Source organism: Pteropus alecto, unplaced genomic scaffold (genome assembly GCF_000325575.1).
Source record: "Pteropus alecto unplaced genomic scaffold, ASM32557v1 scaffold68, whole genome shotgun sequence".
Classification (NCBI taxonomy): domain Eukaryota; kingdom Metazoa; phylum Chordata; class Mammalia; order Chiroptera; family Pteropodidae; genus Pteropus; species Pteropus alecto.
The window spans coordinates 7,495,548-7,519,171 of NW_006441386.1; the positions used below are offsets into that span (position 1 = coordinate 7,495,548).

At 45.3% G+C, this 23,624-nt stretch overlaps 1 protein-coding gene and 1 pseudogene across 11 annotated transcripts in view; one reads left to right on the forward strand and one right to left on the reverse strand.

Moving 5' to 3' along the window:
• Positions 1 to 2,164: 2,164 nt before the first annotated feature.
• Positions 2,165 to 2,283, reverse strand: LOC112485331 (annotated as a pseudogene).
• Positions 2,284 to 7,912: 5,629 nt separating this feature from the next.
• Positions 7,913 to 23,624, forward strand: part of DTX2 (deltex E3 ubiquitin ligase 2) — a 36,246-nt gene continuing 20,534 nt past the window's right edge. For 2 of the 11 annotated variants that reach the window (XM_006918571.3, XM_006918572.3), the window contains exons 1-4: positions 7,913 to 8,054; positions 9,214 to 9,378; positions 19,410 to 19,766; positions 21,866 to 22,502. In XM_006918571.3, the coding sequence (XP_006918633.1) occupies positions 19,499 to 19,766; positions 21,866 to 22,502 (905 nt within the window). In that variant the 5' untranslated portion in view covers positions 7,913 to 8,054; positions 9,214 to 9,378; positions 19,410 to 19,498. Of the gene's footprint in view, positions 8,055 to 8,163; positions 8,250 to 9,213; positions 9,379 to 17,050; positions 17,303 to 19,225; positions 19,290 to 19,409; positions 19,767 to 21,865; positions 22,503 to 23,624 lie in introns of those variants that run through there. The other 9 variants (XM_015594685.2, XM_025051526.1, XM_015594686.2 and 6 more) reach the window with 9 other exon arrangements.

A 23,624-nucleotide genomic window follows, 5' to 3' on the forward strand; every position in this document is an offset into this window, starting at 1 on the left:
TGGCCAGTAGGGTTGATCAGCACATTGTAGTCTCTTATGTAGCTTGATTTAACACTTAGTTCTCATGCCTCTTCCCTACATTACAAGTGTGGTCTATGAACTCCACTGGCATCACCTCAGACCTAAGAATCTGCATCTTAACATCTCCAGGAGATTCAGGTGTATCGAAGTGCCCTGGGTCATGGGATTTGCATCAAGAAAATCATGCCCCCCAGGCACATTGTGGTGTGCTGCTTAAGGGATTAAAAGACTAAGAATAGGGAGAGCAAGCTTCCTAGAGTCAGTGATACTAGCAGGTCCTAGCTGGGCAAAATGAGGATGGTGGATGTATTGCGGATTTTGGCCCGTGTACCTGGAAGAACCAAGCGGCACTCAGTGAACTAAGAATCAAAGGAGGTTTATTTACGCCAGTGGGCTCAGAGGACTCACTCGCCAAAGTCTGAGCCCCTAACAAAGGCAGGCAGGTAGATTTATACATTGATTACTTCCACATACTTGGAGGTCTTTTGTTTCGCGTGCGGGAAAGGTAGGGTTCCAGGGAGAGGAGTTTGGAAAAATTCCTCCGGCACAGGGTAGCCATCTTAGATTTCTTTACGTTTCTCATATCAGATGGGGCAGGAGAAGAGAATGGGGAGAACCTGTGCCCTGGATGAGTGAAGTACCTAGATGTCCAGTAAGGATGGAGTAGAGAGGGAGGCCTTATAGGCTGATAAGGTGGAAAGGAGCCACTAAAGGGCTGAGTGCCATGGATGGATTATCCCTTTCAGGAACATCAACTGAAGATTGATAGAAATCCATCCTGGCTCTCTGCCACTGTTGGCTTGGTAAGTCACTTCATCTGTAGAATGGGAATAGTGGGAATGTCTAGAGGTTGGGTGAATAGAACACGTGGTAGGATCCTAGTTCATACAGCAGGACTCTTTGGTTGTGGCCTGTCTCACAACCACCCAGTTCTACTCCTGATTGAGCCTATTTCCTCCTACTTAGCAGCATCCTGTTTCAGATGAAGTTCTCAACTTCGGGGTTAGCAGTGAGGATTGTGATACTTGGCGTCTAACATGTGTTCGGTTCAAGCTGTTCTTTGAGCAAAAGGCTACTCCTAGCATACCCTGGGGATCATATTTCCCCTAATGATCTCGGGTATTGCAACCCCGTGAGAACTCATCTCTCATTCAACTTCTGTCCTCAGAAAGAGGTAGTGGTTGTGTCTGGTGTGGGGAGGAAGTGTGATTAGGAAGTGACCCTGAAAATCATTCCTAGCCAGTTCCAGATGGGCCTCAGCTCAGTATGAAGCTGGATCCAGGGAAGGCCCAAGAAATAGCCTCTAGCATAATGTCAGAGGGCCCTGCCTTCCAACCTCAGCGTTGAACTTGAGTAGTTAGGGTCACGGCAGAGGGCTGAGAATTGCTTTGATTTCTGTTGTTTATAGCCACTTTCTTTCCCTGGTGTTTGAGGCAGCTAGCTACCTGTTATAACCTGTGAAGCTCCCAGTGGATCAACACTCTGTGGGGTTAAAACTTTGCGTTTGTGATGCTTTCTGGTAGCCAGGGGAAAAAGAGATGAAGTATGTTAAAGGACAATGGAGGAAAAAGTATAGTCATGATTATACAAATACAGAACAAAAATGTGTCGAAGATCTAGTTTTAACTCATTCATTGAGGGAAACTAAGATCTAAAACACTGGTTCAAAGAATAATGCAAAGAACAGATTTATATAAAGGTAATTAGGAAATTTGCTGATAGATGCACAAATGGCTTCTTCCACAGGGCAAAAATTGATTGCATTTCTAAGGACAAGTCATTTGCAACCATTTGCATTACTATCGGTTTTCCAAAGCGAGTAAAGGCAGACTCTTATGGAATCAGATAATCTGAATGGGTGCTGAAGAACACCAGTAATCTTTTTGCCCATTTCAAAGTCTCTCACAATTTTTCCTGACAGGTGTTAGATTTATCAGGTATTTTTAACAATGGATTCTAAGCAGCTCCTAAGGGCTAATGGAAGTTTTCACGGGGAGGTTGAATACCACCAGAAAAATAACTGTCTCCTGAAAGGCTTCTTGCCCTCAGCCTTTTTTTTTTTTTTTTTTTAGGGGAGGCAAACTTTGGTTGACCTTACAGATTGCGAGAACCTTGTCAGCTTACAATCCCTTGTTTTTTTTAACACCTACAGCACCTGATCTTCCTAGGTGGTCTCCCAACCGAGTACTAACCAGGCCCGACCGTGCTTAGCTTCCAAGATCAGCCGGGATCGGGCTTGTTCAGGGTGGTATGGCTGTCGACGACCTCAGCCTTTAGGCTAAGAAACCTGGCTTGTCCACACACTACAACTGATCCTTTCTCTTGAGAAACTCTAGATCCCAAACTAGGGTGTCAGAGTATTACAACTAGAACAGTATCTGGGGGTTACAGGTCAAGTGTGATTGTTTCGTGTTAAAACAAACTCAGATGAATTCACTGAGGTTACATCAGTTATTTCAGATTTGCAGCAGGGGAACTAGCAAGGACGAGTCAGTTCAAAACATGTTCCACGGGCCAGGACTTACGTAAGAAGATGCTTACTGCTTCACTTCTCAAGGCTGCAAAGCCATTGCAGTTTTGTTGGCTGTGTAGGTCACACCTGGGTCTTAAGTGGGCACCATCGCCCAGCGATGCCAGGTGCTGTTAAATAGAAATAATGAGCAAAGCAGCTGTGGCTTCTAATCAGACAATCCCTCCAGAGTGTCCAAGAGAGGCCAATTAGCTGAGGCACCAAGCAACAAAATTCTGCCTTTCCAAGCAAAGCATCAAAGTGCTCTGGCCCCTCAGCGCTGGGGCCCAGTGTCGGACCTTTTCCCAGGTTTACATTGATCCATTCTTGTACCAGCGTGACCCTGGTTCCAGGGTTGAAGCCTTCGAAAGCACTAAACCCCGACACCTGAAGTGAAGTTTAAGGACTTTTTTAAAATCTGAGTTTCTATGGCCACCACCACTCCCCATTCCATGGCCAACAGCCACATTCCTTATTGGGCCATGTCATTCATTTTCAGTTGTTTGGGGAGGCCCCAGGGCAGCACAAGCTCCAGCCTTTGAGACTTAAAAAAAAAAAAAAAAAGACTGCCCCTCTGGGCAGACAGTTTAGGACAAAGAGCCCCTGCCAGGAAGGTTTCAGCTCCCAATTCCCCTTAGGCTTCATGCCTCTGTGCAGAGCAAACCTAACCCATCCTACTGTGTGTGTGTGTGTGCTCGCACGCTAACTTGTACATGCATTCTCACATTTTTCTAATATAAAAAAATAGCATGAGTAAGTAAAAATCCTCAGCTCATCCCCTATCTTCTTGAAGCATTTTAGGCTTCCTCCCGGAAACTTTTATGCCCATAAGGCTGTGCGTGCATTAAAAAAACAGAACAAAATAAAACAAAAACATACACACTCCCACAGACAAACAGATGCACATTCTATTCTGCCCTCTGCTCTGAAAGACTCTTACATTTTTTACTTAGTAGATCTGTGAGTCTTCCTTAGTCTTTCTACCTAGCATTCTGGGGTTATTTAACCAGCCCGCTTCTGCTGTGCAGTTGTTTCTAATCCTTTGCTATGTATATTGGTCTAAAGTTCAGTTTGCAGCTGGCCAATCCTGTTTTCCTCATTTCCAGTTTCCTGAGGGACATCCTGCTGCAGCCTCAGGACACAGCACACTCACTCACCCTTGCCTAAAAACCAGAAGTCTATGTCATCCATTCTCCCTTTTGCTGCTGCCCTATTTTTCTGCTTTTCATGACCAGAACTCTTATTTTCCCCAAATATAGCTTTTTTTTTTTCAGGTTATGAAAGTGGAAACTATTCATTGGGACACACTCAAATGATCCAAGAACAAAGAAAGGGAAAATCACCTGCTAACCCACCTCTTGGATGTTACTGTGTTGGCTTGTGTTCTTTTAGGCTCACATAGCCATGGGTGATCTTATGTAAGCGGCATCATTCCACACGAGTGGATTTATCCTCTGCTGCCCACTCCACCCCTGTCCCCCAGTGTGTGGAACACAAAGATTGTTCTTAGAAGAGCTGTCCATACTCCTGACCTTTGTGATGACCACAGACACATTTGCTCCCGCTCCTACCTCTCAATGGAAACCACTCTGTGGTCACCAATGGCTTCCCTGTAGCAAGGTCAGAATTTTGGGAAATTTCTTGAAGTCAGTTGGCAGATCGAAAGATAAGAGCCCAGAACTGGAAGGCAGGAGTCCTGAGTTCTGAGGTAGGCTGCTCTCCCAGGGAACCAGCCTATGGGGCCTTTCAGGAGTATCTGTCACCACTGAGCTCCACCTTCACAGGACACTTCCCTTGGTTCTCTGTCATCATGCTCACCCAGTGTCCCCTAATCCAGCTTTCCACAGACACTTGTTCTTCAAAGGCCAGTGTTCTGTAGCCCTGGACTCACCTTTTTTCATCTTTGGTGGGCTTTCCAGGTGATCTCAGTGTCATTGCAGGCAATTCCAAAATCCCTATCTCTAGGCCAGATCTCTCCAGGGCCTCACATCTGGCTGTTCTTCCCTTTCCCCCTACTCACACTCAACTTGTTGATTGCTCCCCTTTTCTAGTGTTCTCTACCTCACAGAGTACTCCCATGCACCCGGTCTTCCAGGCTGTGTCCTTCCTGCCTCCGTGGAACTTTTCTACCCTGGCCTCCCCCCTGGATCCCACATTAGTTTCAACCTTGGCAGTCCTAGCAAGCCTCCCCCAGAGCTCCCCAGCTTCTCCAGCTCTCTGGGATTAGAGGTCTTCCCCTCTCCACAGCTCTAATTCCAGAAACTTTCCAGACCATTCTCCCACCATTCTATCTGTTGGAGTCTCTAGGTGTGTGTGCAGTGGGGTTTTTGGACAATAACTATCCTGTGTTTTACTGAGGAGGAAGGAGTAATGTGGGGAGGAGGAAAGAATTAAAATGTTAAATCAAGCTACATTTAGAGACTACAGCCAGGCCACAAAGACACCTGCAGAACAAAGGAAGATTTCTGCTGGGATTATGTACAATTTACTTCCCGCACCTATGAAGGGGAAACAGGAAAAACAGTCTTTAAGTGGCTGCCCTACACAAAATCATTCATTTCCTATGGCTAAAGCCACGGGGAACCTATGGAATAAAGGCTGGGAACTGCCAGCAGGCCTTTCACTCTACATATCCTTACCTTTTCACACTACATAATCTTTCCCTTTCCTTTCCTCAGTGTATGCCCATATCAAAGGAGATGGGTAAACAAAATCTTTAAACTGTAACTCAGAGGAACTAAAGAATGATATATAAACTGAATTACCGAAAATGTCCCTCTCAGTGACTTTCTCTCAGTATTCTTTACTCCGTCTCTCAGTATCCTCATCTCTCTTAGGCTCTCTCGCTCTCTGCCTGAGAGGAGACCATAATCTGTGGAGTGCTGCCCCTTTTCTAATAAACTTTCCTTTTGACTCTAACTCTGGTGTGTGTGTTGAATTCTTCCTACATTCTCTGCCAAAGGACCCTCTTTTCTCTCAGTGCAGGGCTTTGTCTCCCAGCCCCCACCCCCCCACCCCCACTTGGGGAAATTTGCCCTGTCCTGCATCAGAAGCACTTAAGAAAATATCTTTTGAATGTTGAATGACTTTTCTAATGCTTCAGACTAATGCAAGGAGTCGAGAGAATTAAAAATGTTAATCAAGCCACATTCGGAGACTGCAACATGCTGATCGGCCCTGCAGCCAGGCCAGGAGGACACCTTCAGAATAAAGAAAGATTTCTGCTGAGATTGCTAACGACCCATTTCCCACACTTGTGAAGGGGAAACAGGAACCAGGAGTCATTCTCTATGGTTAAAACCATGGAGAACCTATGGATCAAAGGCTGGGAACTGCCAGCAGTTCTTTCATTCTACATATTCTTCCCCTTTCTCACTGTATGTCCATATTAAAGGAAATGAGTTAACAAAGTATTTTAAACCATAACTCACAGGAACTAAAGAATGATACATAAACTGAATTCCTCAAATACTCAGGGTCCCTCTCAGTGCTTTTAATCTGTCTCTCACTGTCTCACCCATCCCTCTCTCTTCCTCTGAAAGAGACCATATCTGTGGAGTGTTACCCCTTTTCTAATAAACTTTACTTTTGACTCTAACTTTGACATGTCTGTTGAATTCTTTCCATGCTCTCCGCCAAAGAACACTCTTTTCTTGATACAGGGCTTGGTCTCTCCCCGACCCATCCCCCCGCCCCCACTAGGGGAAATTTGTCCTGTCCTATATCAAGACCATGTTACCTGCACCCCTCCCCCAGTGAGGCCAGTCATATGGGGGTGCTAAAATCTGGAGTTAGACACTACCTCAATTTATAGATGAGCTCTGCCAGTTGCCAATGTGTGACCTTAAATACATTGTTTAAACTCAGTGCCCCCAATGTCCTGATCTTTAAAATGGGGATAACAATAATATCCATCTCATTGAGGGAATTCAGTGAAGTGATGTATGTCAAATGCTTGGCACATACTAAGTGCTTAAGAAATATTGTAGATGGTTATGGCTGAGAAAACAGGGGAAGGGAATTGTTCTCATTCTCAGCTGTAGCCACTGCAGCCAACTAGCATAAATCACAGGTAAAATGCTACCCTTCATTTCCTGATGGAGATCTGGCTCTGGGAATAATTGGGAGAACTTGACTTTGGTGCTTCCATAGGCTCAAGGCCTGTGTCCTCTAAGCTCCCAGGTGGTGGAGTCCTGGACTGGGATACCAGAGGTTTGGCTTGCTACAGGTGTTCCTTCTCCTTCACTACTAACTTTGAGTAGGTTACTCCCCCTCTCCGGGCCTCGGTTTTCTATAAAATGAAAATTTTGAACTGAATGATGGGGGAAGTCTCTTCTTCCATCCCCAGCAGTCTGAATCTTCCTCAAATCCTTGATAAAGTATGAGTGACATTAGATTATGTAGAAATACTTAACCAAGATTCAAAGGATTCTGTATCCCTGAAACTATGCAAAATGTATGTACACATATGTGAACATTGACATTTGAGCATTTTTCTGGGAATAGTTTTCTTTAGATTTGTAAAGGAGGTCCGTGATCTCAAAAGGTTAGTCACCAGCCTGGTTAGGCCTCATCACCTTTGAGCTGGACTACAGCAACAGCCTCCAAAGTGGTCTCCCCACTCTTTTCTCTTTCCGTTCAATCTATCCTCCACCCACCACACAGGGTATCCTTCTCAAGTTCAATGCTGCCTCTGTCATTCCCCTCCTTAAATCCTTCCATTGGTTCCAGTTGCCTAAATTCCTTGCACAGCATTTAAAGTCCATAATAATCTTACCCATCCTTCTCCCCATACTCATATCCTGCCACACCCTAACCCATTTCTCTGTCCTCACCCCATCCATGTACCCTCTGCCCTGACCACAAGGAACATTTTACTGCTTCCTGAATGCGTCAGGCACTTTCACATCTCTCTTTCTCTGCATGAGCTTCCCAGTATTCCATCTGGCAAATCCCTATGAGAGGTTGAAAATCCAACTCAGGCGTCGCCCTCTGTGATGTCTTCCTGATCCAGCCCCTAAATTAGGTGCACCCTTCTATGCTCCCATTCCTTTAGCACAACATTTACTCCACTATATTGCAATTGTGTGTTTAAGTGTCCGTATCCCCAGCTAGATACGTAGTTCTTCCAAGAGAGAAACCAAGTTTCCGATTGACCTATTAATTCCCAGTACCCAGGACAAGGCGTGGAACCATATATGTACCGGTAAAAACCATGTAAAGCCAATCAGTAAGTTAATGAAGGAGTAAGTCAGTGAGTGAACAGATTAAGGAGGAAGACTAGATGCACCTGAACAGGTGCGCATCGCGTTCGGCCCCGCCCCCGCCCGAACTACATTTCCCAGAAGGCCCCGCGCCCTGGGCATGCGCACTGGAGAGCAAGGAAGCTGCGACGCGGAGTTTCACTCCGGCTGTCTCCTCCTCAGAGTCAGAACCGCAGCCGGAGTCGTACCCAGGCCGAGCTGGAGCTGCAGCCGGAGCACGGCGGTGCCCTCAGCCTGCCCCCTCGCCTTCCTCTGCCTCGGTGAGAGGGGACGGGCAGGCTATCTGCCGGTCGCCAGGGATAGGGTCCCCAGGGCGCGGGGTAAACCAAGCTGAGCTGGGACCGGAAGGGGGCGGGCGTGGGAGTGAGGGAGGGCTGGGCCCGGCCGGAGAAGAGTCCCAGGGTGAGGTCCGGGAGGGATTGAGAAGACTAGTCTCCAGACTGGAGGTCCTGGAGGTGAGAGTTGAGGGAATTGGGAGGTGCTGGGAGCTTAGGACAGAACTGAGTGCTGGGTGAGAGGGTAAAAGCCAGGGTGGAAGCCGAAGGGCTAGCAGGGGGGAGGGGCACAGACCCTAGGAGTTTAGGTCGGTCAAGAGGAGTGGACCCCTTCCCACAAGACCTGGAGGAAGCCATGGTGATATTGCCACTGGGCTGCCTGGTTAATGTGTGGGTTCTGTTGGGGTCTGCCTCCCAGGGAACGATTCACTGGAGCAGGAGCTGTACTTTAGAGGACAGCTCCTGATTCTACTTCCCTGTCTCAAGTCGGGTCTGCCTTCCAGGAAACTTCTGTTTCCAGAGACCCTGGGTTACTTTTGCGGGGTGTATAATGTATGCTGAAGAGGGCTTAGGAGACTTTTTTTGGAGTTGCCCTTTCATCTCGCTTTTCTCAGCCAGCTAGATCTTCCGCACTGGTTCCACTTCCCTTAGTGCCAGTAGCAGTGGAGCTAGTGTGCTTGTTCACAGACGCTTAGACCCTAAGAAACGCAAAATATTTCTGCATGCCATCCCAGCCCCTCTATAGTTCCAGAAGGTGGACTTTCTGATAGCTAAAATTAGAATCTATTTAAACCACCAGGGTAATTATAACTCGGCCTCTTGTTCAACATTTCTGTGTGACCTTAGCCAAACTTTTACTCTCTTGTGTGTTGAGTTCCTGGATGCCTGTGGTGCAGACTGGCTTATAAAGTCCTTTTGGGCTTTAGTTTGAAAGGGCTCAGGGTTTTTTTTTTACTATCTCCTTGATTATTGAGTGGGCAAAAGAAGACTCCTGTACCTTATGCTCTTCCCAGGCTGTTGAAAAATAAATCTGGTGGTTTCCAGCTTCCAGCCACAGCACACGGACCTGACATCTGTGCATTGGTTTTCACTAACTGCTGTTTCTCAATGTAAAACCTGATCATTTCTTTCCTTGTTGGCAAAGGTGCCTTGGAATTTGTGTTGCTGAGTCAGCAAGACTTTCAGATTTGCCTGGTTTTTGTTGTTTGCATTTTTTATCAAGATGGGAACTCAACCAAGTCATTCCTCTTAAGGATCTGGTATCTCCATCAAGAAAAGACAGTTTGTGCCAGCTCTCCAGAGAGAAAAGGTGAGAGCCATGAGGACTTTACATTGCTGTCTTCTCAATATGCTTTTCAGGAGAGAAGGTGGGGACTGAGAAAGGTAGAATTTGAGGTCTGCAGGATGAGAGTGAGCCCTAGGAGTAGATTGTTGATTGCCAACTCTCAAATTCAAGTGGCTTCATGCCAGTGGCTTCTCCTGTTTAACCAGTCTTAGAGGGTTTGTGCTCTAAGAAATGTTTTATGAGTTGAAGGACACAAATCGCGATTTCTGTATTTGCATCGGAAATTTTTATTTCTTTTATGACATGAATCTTTACTGGGTGCCTCCGTTGCTTAACAGTGAGGAACAATAAGAGTTCTGTCTTCTGGGACTTGTGTTTTTTGGTGGAAAAGACAGACAAACTGTAGACATAAGGTGTTGTCGGTGTGAAACGTGTTAAGGAGGGGAAGTCACAGGGCAGAGCCACCGCTCATCCAAGAAGAGGTAGGAGGGGAGGTTGGAAGGTGATATCCAAGGTGAGTTGTGAAGGAGTAGGGCTTAGAAGTAGGTGCAGTAACCTGGCAGAGGAGTTGGCATATGCAAAGTTTAAAGCTACCCGGTATGTCTGGGCCACTGTTAAGTATCTCAGTATGGCTGGAGCAACAAGGGATGGGTGTGGGGTAGAGGACGCTAGAAAGGTGGGCAGAAAGCTGAGTGTGGAGAGTTTTGTGGGCCATTCCAAGGCTCTGGGGAGCAAAAGAATTTTAGTAAAATTCCATGAGGGGCATTTTAAATGAGCACACTGGCTGGAAAGTGCAGTGGATTAGATTAGATTATTCTCTTTGTGACTTTTCTTACACCATGCCAGTTTCTGGTAGAGAGGTGGTAGACATGAGATTTTGCCCTCTGCTTGCTCATACTCTTGTTGATGGACATAGAGAATTAACTGTAAAGCACAGAAAGCTGTGGAAGTTGATAAAAGGGTGTTTTTTTTTTTCAGTTGGGCACATCAAGACACCATGGAGGTGCTGTTTAAATGGGGCCTTGAAAATAGGGTCAGGTGAGAATAGGTGGCCAAGTGAATGAGATTCTGTGTAGAGCTGAGGTGGAGAAACTGGATGTATATGGAGGTAGCAGATCATCATTTAAACACTTTGGGAGGGGTTAAGGAGGGGGAGGTGTAGATGAAGGAGAATATGGAAGGGAAGTGAACTGCAAATACTGTTGATAGGGAGGAACCAGACTGTGATGAGCTTTCAGTGTCAACACAAAAACTTGAACTTTATTTCAGAAATCCAGGGAAGGTGTGGAAGAGACAGAATCAGAGGTATACTTCAGAAAGCTCAGTTGTGCACTTGTCTCTGAGGTGAACTAGAAGAGACAAGAGTTGGGGAAGCTAGTTGGGAGAGAATACTTATCAAGCTGAGAGGCATAACAGTCCTAACCAGTTTCCGGCAGTGGAGGCTGAGGAGGGAGGAGAGAACAAGCCATGGCAGCTGTGGGACAGTTAGGGATGAGTTTGAGGAGGTGCAAGACTCCAGGTTTTTATCCTAACTGCCTGGGGCAGAGTGGAGCCAGGGAATCCAGGAGGAAAAAGAGAAAGGAAGGAAGGTGAGTTGGGTTTCAGACATGTTGAAGGTAGCTAAGGTGCCAAGAAGGAGGCCATGGGCTAGTGAGAAAAGTCTCATTCATTCCACACATGCTTATAGAAACGTGTGCCAGGGCTTGTACTTTGTAATTCAGATACAAAGATAAACAGTCCCTTGTGTGTTTTTATTAGTTTTTACCTCAGGTAAGCGGAGAACTAGATATTAATATACATTCATCACTGTTCATGCATGATTTGCTTACATTTCTTTACTAAGTTATTTTTTTTTATCATAAATGGATGCTAGATTTTGTCAAATAATTTTTCTACATCTATTGACATGATATGATTTTTATTATTCATTTTTTTAATGTGGTATATTATGTCCATTGATTTGCAGATATTGAACCAGCCTTGCATTCCAGGAATAAATCCCACTTGATCATGGTGTATGTACTGTTATTTTTAAAGAACGTAGTGACCTTCTATATTCCAGCCACCCAAAACAAAAGCTTGGAGCTTGAAACAAACGTATACATCTAATCATGCTCTTTCTTCATGTTTCCATACTGAGATAACCATTATCCTCTCGCTTTCATTTTTATATAGTTTTGTTTTATTTGTGTATTTCTACAGAAAGTAAAAAATATTTTGCTGAGATTTATTCATATTATTGCATGTCATCTGGTTCATTTGTTTTTACTAATTCCATGGTTTGAACACAACACAGTTTATGTATCTGTTCTTCCATTGATGGGCACTTAGTTCTTTCTAGGTTTTAGCTGTTGCAAATGTGCTTCTCTGAGCATTTGCATACACATCTCCTGTTGTACATACATATGCAAGAGATTTTCTTGGGTGTCAATTTAAGGGTGAATTTTGCTGGGTCACCGGGTCAATATGTGTTCAATTTTTGTAGATGTTGCCAGACTGTTTCCTGTAGTATTTGTACCATCAGCAGCAGTGCACGGGGTTTCCAGTTGCTCCACATTCTTGCCAACACTTGGTGTAGGCAGACACTTTTTATTTTGCCAATTGAATGGGTATAAAATGGGATCTTTGGGATCTTGATTTCTATGTCCCTGAGCCCTGATGTTGAACATCTCTTCGTAAGTTTATTGGCATATGTGTTTCCTGTTAAATACTTGTTCATATCTTTTGCTAATTTTTCTGTGGGGTTTTTGGTGCATTGTCATTGTTATTATTGATTTGTAGGAGTTTTTATATTTTTTTGATTTTAATCCTTTATGCATGTTGCAGATATTTCCTTTTAGCTTGTAACCTACTTTTCTTTAAGGCATCTTTTATTGAATGGCCATTCTTAATTTTAATACAGTGAAATGTCTTTTTTCATTTATAGTAAGTATTCTTTGGCTTATTTTAAAAAATCCTGACCGTATCTTTGGCTCGAAGGAGCCTATGTTGTAGTGTAGGGGACAGGTAGATAATTGCACTGAGATGTTACGTGGACATTGATTACATGGCCACTTCTCCCTGTGGGGCAGAAGCAGATATAGGAATGATTTCACAATGTAGGGAGCCTCAGGCTGGAAATTAAGTGGACAGGTAGGGTGGTCACTCTCAATGGGAACCGAAGGGTAAGAAACAGCCTGGCTTATTCTGGGTCCTCTCCTGAGTTCCTGATGGCTAGAGCAGAGCGCTTGAGGGGCTCAGGCAGAGCATCTGAAAACACATTTGAATGATCTGCATGCATGGGATTATTGAAGCCGTGGGAACAGATAAGAGGGTCCAGGGGAAGTATAGAGAGGGAGGCCAGGACCTGATTTCCTGATGCAGGGAAAGGTGTTAACACCTGGTGTGGTTCTGGAAAGTAGTCAAGGTTTCTGGGATGGCCTTGACAACATGCTACCTGCTGTGCTGTTGGTTGCTATATTTCATCATCAGGTGTTGGGCAAAGACTGACATGTGGGTAGAGGGCTGGGAAATGTCCTTGAGGAGGCTAGCCGGAGACATAGGCGCTCTCCTACTTTTTGATAGAAAAGTATTTCTCAGCTACAGGACAGTGGCAACACACTAGTAGATATTGGGTAGGCAATAGGGCATGGCTTGATGTGCCATGGCGCATGGGCAAAATCCAGCCTACTTCCTGTTTTTGTTAATAAAGTTTTATTGGAACACAACCACTCCAGTTTACACATTGTCTGTGGCTGTTTTTGCGTTACAGTGCCAGAGTTGTTTAGTTTGCAACAGACACCCTGTGTTCTGCAAAGCCTAAAATAAGTTTCTGGCCCTTTACAGGAAAAGTTTGCCGACTCCTGCTGTGGGGAGTCACGGTAACTGGTAACTTGGAGAGTGTGTACCCACTCCACTGATTGTTTCTGGATAAATAATGAATATAGATCCGGCCTGCAAAGATTTCCAGCTTTTCTAATTTTCAAGAAGCTGTAAATCTGGATTTTTAAAAAATGGTGAATATTCCAACTTTTAAACTTCAGCTCAATTTAAAAAAAAAATGGAGAACTGTGTAGGCCAAGAAAAACACATCTGGCCTATTTGTCTAGCATCAGTTTATCTCTCTGTCTTTGGTGGACTTAGGAAACAGATCTGGGTTTACTTATACCTGCGTATTCTTGGACAAGTAGCTTATCTTCTTTTGCCTCACTTTTCCCATTTATAAAACAGATAATACCTGCCCCCCAGGATTGTGAAGATTAAAGCGAATGCTCATAAGGTAATAAGCACAGTGCCTGGTGCGTAGTAAGTTCTTGGTTGGCAGCCATTGCTGTTATTACTGCAGATGATCAAGCTGCTCTTGGCAGAGGAGCAGCAGGTTCTTGGTGCTAGTAGAGGAGGTTGCCCAGAAGGAAATCATAGGTTGCTGGGGCTTGCCCCCTGGCCACCTTGTGGCTTTCTGAACCCTGTTCGGAAGGTTCTACTCTGACCTGTCCCTGGAGAGCTCAAGGCAGGCATCAACCGGAAGCGGAGCTGTCACTTCCCTTCCAGCAGCCCATTGTGCAAGGAACAAATCATGTGTTAGTTTTCTTGTGTCTCAGAAACCTAGTAAGTTCTGGGTGGCACTGGATCGAGCCACCTGTATTCAAAACAAAAGGTCCATCTTGAAGTGCTCGCTTATTATTAATAGTTTATGCACCTAAATGATCTGATTTAAGCATTTTCTTGGAACTCAGGGATGGGGAGATGTCTCTTGGCAAGGAGATTCTATGGCACTTTGACCAAGCCTGTTATTATTGAAATCCCACTGGGATAGTAGCAGTCATTTAAAGTAATGATGGTAGGTAATGGGGTGGTGTGGTAGTGTGGTGGTGTGGCTTATATTTATAATCTTTTAGAAGCATTGGGCATTTTAAAGAGATTTGTTTCTGATAACAGAAGTTATACTTTCTCACTTTAGAAAATGTGAAAAGTTCAGATGTATAAGTAGGTCAGACGAGGTCTTCTACAGTTTCGCTGGCCAAAGGCAGCCATTGTTAACACTTTGGCCCATTTCTGTTGCATTTTCTTTATGCTTCTCTTTTACCTAATTAAAATAGTGCTATACCAAACATTTTTATATTGAAGTTTTTCTATAATCTCCTTAGCTAGATTCTTAATTATTGGGTCAAAGCAAGTAAACATTTTTAAACCTCTTGATACATATTACCCAACTGTTTTCTGGAAAAGTTTTATCCTTCCCAGCAGTATGAAGTCTCAGTATACTGTTGCCAGCACTGAATATTGAAATTAAGTTATTTTTACTACTTTGATACGCAAAAAATAATATTCTGTTGTCTTTAATTTGTATTAAAAGCAACATTTCTAGTAAAATAGAACAATTCTTTGATGCGTTTATATGTAGGAATCGACCTTCTCTGGTCTGTGGGAAGGCTTCCTGACAGTGCCTGGGTGGTGAGCTGTCCTATAAGTCTTTGAAGGTCGTGCTCTAGTTACAGGTCATGCTCACCATGTCAGTTGGTGGGGTGTGGAGTTTCAGGCCATGCTGCCTGGAAAGGGGCCGAAAGTGAGGCAGCTTAGAAAATAGGACTTGAAGTCACTTGGTTTCACTGGTTTCCAATCCATGCTCCTCAGAACTCTTCTGTTCTGCAAAAGAGCTTCCTAGGCCTCTCAGAAAGTAGGAACAGAGGCCACCTCTGTATCAAAAAGAGAACCCCACATTTCTGTGTTTTACGTATTGATGGGCAACATACAATCACATTTGGAAAAGGGTTCTGCTTATGAAAGGCTGGAAAACCCTTTAACTGTCTGAGTAGTAGAGTCTGGAGAAGGGGAGGTGACTGTCTCAAAGTCACTGAGCACACAGGAGACTGAGTGGAGCACAGAGTGTGAGCCGATGGGAGAGGTCTGACAGGTCGTCTTCACTCAGGATAACAGTCAAGATAGACACTGGGAGAACAGTGAACTGTCAAGCTCAGATTTGGGCCAAGCTGTTAGGTATTTTACTGGGCATTGGAGGGATGAAATGGGTTCTCCCCCACATGTTGGCAAGTTGACAGTCACTCACTCTGAGTACTGGTTTAAAAACCACACCCGGGGCCTTCTTTCCATGACAAAGCTGTAGTGAGATCTGTCCACCCAAAGCCCCACAATTAGGCCAGGATGATTTTCACTTAGGTTCTTATGCCAGCTCAAATCTTGTCCTAAAGCTTTTCTAAATCCTCTGAGAATAGAAACACTCTTGAACACATAAAACTCTTTTGTATGAAAATGCCTCTCTGGTAGGGTGGTAGCATTACTTTGCCTCAGAGCCACAGTGCTGTGGACTGATTTGCAGCTAAATCAATGAGAGAATGCAAAGGAAAGCAGGGTCTTGTGTGTGTATGTGTGTGGCCAAAGTTGTTGATACTTTAAAAAAATTGGTTTGATCCTAAAAAGTAATATGGCCATCGTAGGACATTTGCAGGTGCAGAAAGCAATAAATAAAGTTCTATAATTCCATCACTCCTATTAACATTTCATAGTTGTTCCTCTGGCTTTTAAAAAATTATTTTATATAAAGTAGAAAGAATATGGTGTCACAGACTGGCCATCTCACTTTGGGTAAATTCTTAATTTCTTTTGACCTCAGTTTCCTCTTCTGTAAAATGGGTATAATTTCTACTTTTGAGGGCAGTTGAGGGTTGAAAGAACTGGATGACAAAAGCACCAAGCAGAGTACATTCTACATAGTAGGTGCTGAGTAAATGGCACACCCACCTGCCCTAGAGCATAATGTGTGCAGTTATATATCCTTCATTTTTTATTGTCATGAGCATCATCTTAGGACTGTAAGCCTTTTATAAACAGTTTTCAAGACTCATTAGAGTGTACCATAAATATATTTAAGAATTTTGTTATCGTAAGGTGTTTAGTCTGCTTCCAAACTGCTGGGGCTTTTTTCCAATTATAATTTTCATAATTAAGAATACTAAAAAGCTCTGTCATTAGGAGCTGAAACAAATTAGGTTTTTGAACTGCAGCCTCTAGATGACTGAGGTTATTGTAGGGAATGGGTGCATTGATAGGGCTGCTATGTGCGCATAATTGCTATGTTCAAGTGGAATGCCAGTGAGCATTTTTGGGCAGTGCCTTAAATGCCTGCCCCCTGGAGGAGCAGAAGGTTTTCTTTTCTTTTGTCTTCTGGTGTTTCAAACCCTCTGGGATATAGGGCATTGAAGAGCTGTAGCCCCAGCTTTGGGTCAGCTCTAGCTCTGCCCTCAGGGAGTTCCTGTTCTAGTTGGAAGACATACTAAAACCAAGGATAAGTGGAATGTGTGATGAAGATGCTCAGGAAGGTGGAGTCATCACTTTCTGGTGAAGGTTTGGGTGAGGGCTCAGGACGGGCTTGCTGTAGCTGAGTCTGGAAAGATGGACGTTTGGGGATTTAGGTGGAGAGAGGATAGGAGTCTAGACACCTGCAGGATTAATGGCTAGGAGATGGGAAATGGTTCCGAATGTCTGGTACTTGTTAGAATTTGATGTGGCTGGGCATAAGGTAGAGGCCTTGGTATGAGTGGAGAGAGCAGCTGGATATGGAGGGACTGTGTATGATGACTACTTCATTTCTGGATCTTTGGTACCCAGACAGGGCCTGGACCATGGTGGGCTCACAGCCTATGGAGGCTGAACACTTTCATGAAAATCTTTAGCTAAAGTTCTCAACTGTATTTCTCAGGCTGTTTGGAAATGTTCTGCAAGTTGGTTCATCAGGGGATGTGTGAACATGCTGGGACATACTACATGTGGTGATACATAGGAGGCCTCTGCTGCCTGAGAGATGAGTGATGCCTGCCAGGAGGTGCCAGGAGAAAAGTCTGGACTCAGGAGTAATTGACTTTGAAACCAGTCCTGTGATTTGTACCTGGATGTGGTTCCAGAGACTCCTAATTGCAGGCACTGAACTAATCAGCCAGCCAGCCGTCCGCAGGTAATGCCAGGTCTAATCCTCCAGGGTGGGATGTGTGCTTTTGTTGCAGCAGTTGGCAGCTCAGTGGCCCTGGCACCCACAGGTATGCTCAGTTATTGCAGGCCTGACTCATTGCCTACGTTCTCATGCTGTGTGGCTCAGTGCTGCCTTAGGCTGCCACTCCTCACCCAGACTTGAAGGGTGGGGAGGTACTGGGGTTGAGGGACACAGGGAAAGGGAGGGAGGCCAAGATTTGTTGATAATTGCTGTGTGTCTGGTGCTTTGCTGGGTGCTCTATACACATCTATGCTTTAATGCCCATCAAAAGCACGTAGAATAGGTATTGGTATCTCCAGTTCCAAATGAAAGAAAGCAGGCTTAGAGAGCTTAGGTACCTTCATCAGGATGATACAGTGAGTAGAGTTAAGTCAGTGGCATGTTGATGCCAGAACCCATGCCTTTTCCTTTTCATGTGCTGCACCAGATCTCCCTTCCTTATGGGGTGGTGGTCTTGGCCTTTTCATTAAAACCTTGATTGTATAGTGTAATCTTCAGGACAGCAGTGAAAGTCCAGGGTCCTAGCTTTTTTACTAGACATGTAACCAAGTCATTGCAACTATCTGGGCCTTGGTTTCCTCATCTGCAAAATGGAGATGAATTTTGATGTCTGTACTTAGGGGGTTTTGTGGGAATCAGAGCAGATGGTATGACTAGGAACCCTGTTGGCATGAGGCCTGCATGGGCATGCTATAAGAGGGCTGAAATGCTGGGTTCCTTTCTCCCGTTCACTTTCTCCCTCTATGTGGGACCTGTGAGTGGAGCCCAAGGTATAGAGTTCATGTTGAACTTTCTTAAGAAAATGAGCATCAGAGCCAGATTGATCCTGTTTTGCTGTCTGTGCTGCTGCTTAGCAGTATATGTGTGACCTTCAGTAAGACCTTGACATCTCTAAGCTTTGGTTTCTTGTCCATAAAGTGGGAGAAATACCACCATGTCAGTCTCTTAGGCTTAAATGAGACAAGTACATTTGGTGTTTATTACTAAATGTTGGTTCCATTCCTTTCGCACTCTAGGAGCTAGTGCTCTGGGGGACCACGATTTAGTGCATTCACAGACTTCTCTCCTTCAAACAGCTGTAGGTGCATAGAACCATCGTTCACTTCCATTCAGCTATGTTTTGAACACGTGCATCACACAACATGACAAGGCCTATGCTAGGGCAGCAGTACAGCTGTGGACAGGGCAGACTTGCTGGGTGGCTGGGGGCAAACACAGAGCATCATCATGCCCATATGTGTATATGGGCGTAGAGTTCTGGGTGGTGCTATGAAGGAGAAGTTCATGTGCTGGGTGGCCAGGGAAAGCCTCTCTGAATGGCAGGCTAGGCCTGAAGGATGAGTAGAGTGTAGAAGGGAAGGGCATGGGCTGGAGTGACTGGGAGAAGAATGTGTTGAGAAATGTGTGTAAACTCTCTGGACCTGACTGCTGGTCAGCAAGGCCCAGGCATAGGGAGTGGGATGCAGAGAGGCCAGGTTTCAGTAGCCAGGAGATTTTAATTTTTATTGAGGGCATCTTTCTTGGTTAACGATGCCTTCTGGGGCAGCCTGGAGACCCTGGCAGAGCTAGGACTCGTGCTGTCTCAACTCTACCATTGAGCCCCTGGGTGTCCTTGAGCCTTGGTCCTTTCTGAGACAGTTTTTTCTCATCATGTAGTTTGTTTGGTTCTCACAAACAAACCTGCTTTGGAAACTGTTGAATCCTCACACAGGTGTAAGGGGTTATGGCCTCAATCCATGAGGGATTTGGTGACTCATGAAAATATATACAGTATAAAAGGATACACTTAATAGTGGGTAAGAGGAAAATTATTGGTAAGAGGACAGAAGCTGGGCTGATGATTAGCACCCAAAATTCACTTGACTGTATCTTCCTGAACATTTGCAGAGGTAGATATGCTGCTCGACTGACCGAATTTTTCCTTGCTGCCTGAGCAAAGAGACAGGAGCAGGTACTTGATTCATGATACCCTTAAGGTAATAGGGAAAAAAAGTGACCGTGGAACAGCATGAAGCCCACTCTGGCAGAGTCACTGTGTGCGTCAGTAACTACTTATTTGTCCTGTTTACAGATCTGCTGGAAGCACTGGGCAATGAACCAGAGACTGCAGCCCAGAGTGGTCTGAAGCCGTTTGGGAAAGCAGAGGGAGTCCTGGAGAAGATGGCCATGGCCCCAAGCCCTTCCCTGGCTCAGGCGTACACCAGCCCTGTGGCAGTGGCTGTGTGGGAATGGCAGGATGGGCTGGGCATCTGGCACCCCTACAGTGCCACTGTCTGTAGTTACATTGAGCAGCAGTTTGTCCAGCAGAAGGGCCAGCGCTTTGGGCTGGGGAGCCTGGCCCACAGCATCCCCTTAGGCCAAGCTGATCCCTCGCTGGCCCCTTATATCATTGACCTACCCAGCTGGACTCAGTTCCGTCAGGACACTGGTAAGACCCGTTTTGCTTCTAGTATGTGTCTTAAGTACCTGCTTTAGGCTAGGCACCATGCTAGGTGTTGGGGTTACAAAATTGACTCTCAGAGCTTAGTTCTGCCCCTGAAATGTGCACCATTGGGAGGCAGGTACTGCTCCTGAGGGCAGGTACCGCACAATGTGAGATGTACAGTAAATCTCACCTAACATTATTGATAGGTTCTGTGGCTTTAAGTGGAATGATGTATAATGAAACCAGTTTTACCACAGGGTAATTGATATAAACTAGAGTTAAGTTCCTATGGCATCTCATCAGCATTTTAATGAAATTACCTACTGTACCTCTTGGTAGGAGAGGGTGCCTTGGGAGCCCAATGTAGAGGCCCTCCCAGTCCCTTTCCCCCTTGTCTCCCAAAACAAAAATGTGTGCCTCCGTTTACCAAAATTTGAGGCTCACTGGCAGGAGGCAAGCATAGAGGTGGTGTGCCTTGATAGTTAAAAGCCTGGCAATGAGTTCTGGCTCCAGTGTGCCATAGCTGTGTGACCTGGGTAGGTTACATCACTCTTCTGTGCACTCAAGTTTGGTTTTATTATATGTTTTGACCAGTATTGCTGAGAATGGGGCCACCAACTTCCCATCAGAGCTGTGCCCAGAACCTCTAACCCAGTGGTGATTTTGTCCCCCAGGACATTTGACCATGTCTGGAGACATTTTTGATTCTCCTGACTGTGGAGTGTGGTGCTACTGGCATCTAGTGGGTAGAAGACATGCTAGGGGCATTTAGTGAGTAGAAGCCAGAGATGCTGTTAAACATCCTACAATGCACAGGACTGGCCCCACAACAAAGAATTATTGGCCCAGAACGTCACATATTGAGACTGAGAAACCCTGCTCTGATCCCTGAAACAGCATCCTCAGGCAAGTGAGGACTAAGGTTTCCAATGAGTTGGATGCAGATAAAAGTCCCTGCTTTCATGATGTTTGCAGGCAACTGAGAATGGCAGCAAATAAGATGAATAATGTGTAAACTGTGTATTGTGGTTGAGTTATGGAGGATTTAATTTAGATAGTAGTAAGTGTTAATCAGAGAGTGGAAGTGTAAAGAGTCAGAGAGGTCATTTTGCAGTTTGAACTTGGGCAGCACTGACAAGGGATGGAGACAGGCCTAAAGGAAGAACAAGAGGGAAGGGTAGATTATACAAGGCTTTTCAGTCCCTTGAAGGGACTGCTTTTATTCTGAAAGAGCCATGGAAGGATTTGAACAGAGGAATGGTGTAATCTGATTTGGGGTTAAGAGTATTTCTCTGGCTGCTGTGGATGGAGACAAGGGCTAAGGTCGGGAGACCAAGTGGACATAATTGCAGTGATCATCTTTTGGCAAGTGTTATTGGAGTCATGACCCAAATTGATATTTTTTCTTTTTCTTCTTAATTTTAAAGTTCGATTTTATTAAGAATATAAGCTAACTATAGGGTGTTATCCAGTAGTTGCTACTTGTGGAGTCAAAGGGAATGATACATCCATGTTAGAGAATTATGTAACAATTAATAATGAGTTTTACAGAATTTTAGAGACATAAGAAGTACTTATGGCATAATACATGAAAATAGCAGGAAAAGTTTTTCAGTATGATTTTCAGCTCCCTGAATGTATGTGCCTGAAAGACTAGATGGGGAGAAATGCATTGTAATATAAATTGTGTTTTTCTTGGTGGTTGGATTATGGATGATTTAATGTTCTTTATACTTTTTTGTTTTTAGTTTTTTTAAGTGAGGCTATATCAGTCTCACCATTAAAAATATTTTTAAAAGTCTCATTAAGTCTGAGCGACAGCCGTTCTTTGACCCAATCTTCCAGCATTCCTCACTCCTGCCTAGGAGCATGGATCCTCTGCTGCCACTTAATCCCTTTGGGCCACAGCTTCTTTACCTAAAGAGAACTCTTTATCCTTCACCCAAAATTTGGAAAGAATAACCAATGCTACCTTTAGGGCAGATGGCACCATGACCTGTATTGGTTTATTTGATTGTAGAAAAAAAAGAATTTTTAAAGTCCCTTTGTTTTGGGGGGGCTAGCAGATTAACCATTTATGTGTAATACTCCTTTTAAAACAGGCACCATGAGGGCTGTGCGGAGGCACCTGTTCCCCCAGCATTCAGCCCCAGGCCGGGGCGTTGTCTGGGAGTGGCTGAGTGATGATGGCTCCTGGACACCCTATGAAGCCAGCGTCTGTGACTATCTGGAGCAGCAGGTGGCCAGGGGCAACCAGCTCGTAGACTTGGCGCCTCTGGGATACAACTACACCGTCAACTATGCCACCTACACGCAGACCAACAAGACTTCAAGCTTTTGCCGTAGTGTGCGGCGCCAAGCAGGGCCCCCTTACCCGGTGACCACCATCATTGCTCCACCAGGCCATACAGGAGTTGCCTGCTCTTGCCATCAGTGCCTCAGTGGCGGTGGAACTGGCCCCGTGTCAGGCCGCTACCGCCACTCCATGACCAGCCTCCCTGCATACCCTGTCCCCCAGCCCCCACACAGGACCGCCATTGTCTTTGGGGCCCACCAGGCCTTTGCCCCATACAATAAGCCCTCACTCTCTGGAGCTAGGTCTGCACCCAGGCTGAATACCACCAACCCTTGGGGTGGGGCACCGCCCTCCCTGGGGAACCAGTCCCCTTACTGCTCCAGCCTCTCCCACCTGGGACCACCGCACCAGCCCCCAGGATCATCCACTACCAGTGGAGCCAGGTATCTTGTGTTTTTGAAGATCGTTTTATCTATCCTTGTGCCTTGTCAGCAGACTTCAGTCCTTTAACTTAGTTGGGAAGACTCATCGCAGTACCTGCACCTGGTTGTCCCCGCCATGTTGTCTCCTTTGTGTCATGTGATGCCACAGCTGTCCACAGCCTTGCATTCCACGGACCCTACCTAACCTCTGGGACTTGAGTGCTGGTAGTTGCCACATGGGTTAAAACCAATAATCCCTGCATTCGCTCAGGAGAATCAGGCTCTGTGTAGAGCAGTTAACCACCTTTTGTTTATGCCTGTGTGCCATGTAGCTGGTGCCATGTGCCTGGGAACATTTTATTGATTCCAGTGTGCCAAGCACTGAGGACACAGGCATGGAAGGTTCAGCCCCCTCCCTAAGCCCACGGTCTTGTCCAAAGGAAGGTTGTGAGCTCAGTTTAGGTGCTTAAACATTGGTTGTGGAGAGAGCAAAATGTTGAGAGTGGAGGTGGTGACAGCAGGTGACAACATATTTGATGTAATCCAGCCTGGTGTCTAACAGCTCACTGCACTTTGAGAAAGGTGATGGAATAGGTCCCATCCAGACCAGGTAGCACTTTAAAGCGAGGAAAGCTCCTGGAGTGTCCCAGTGGAGGTTGCTCCCAGGGTGCTCCGAGACTTGTCACTGACAAGGGCCTTGTCATTGATCGTTATTGAGAGTGTTGGATTTAGAGAACATTTTGAGACTTTAGAGTGGCAGTGGGATGGGGGCTGATTTCTGAGAGAGGGTGACTTGGGCAGGTAGTGACTGGAGGTGTGGGCTCGTGGCTGCCCTGTTTCCTAGGGAGTCAGCATCTTGTTGATTTGCACTGATGTCAGCCAGTCAGCATCTTGGTGCTGCCTTGCTCACCGAGCCCCATCATTGCCCACTTGACCACAATGAGAGCTGAAGCTTCCTAGTATGGTTGAGACCTCAGCAGCTTCTTGGGTCTCTAGCATTTTTTCAAGCTAGGTTTCAGAGGACTTTGCCAGTTTGTATAAGAAACAGTGACAGCTACAGCTGCCATTCACTGAGCACACATAGCTGGCCCCATTGAGCAGGCTGTTAAGTGATTTCATTATACTCATAATGGCCATATGGTG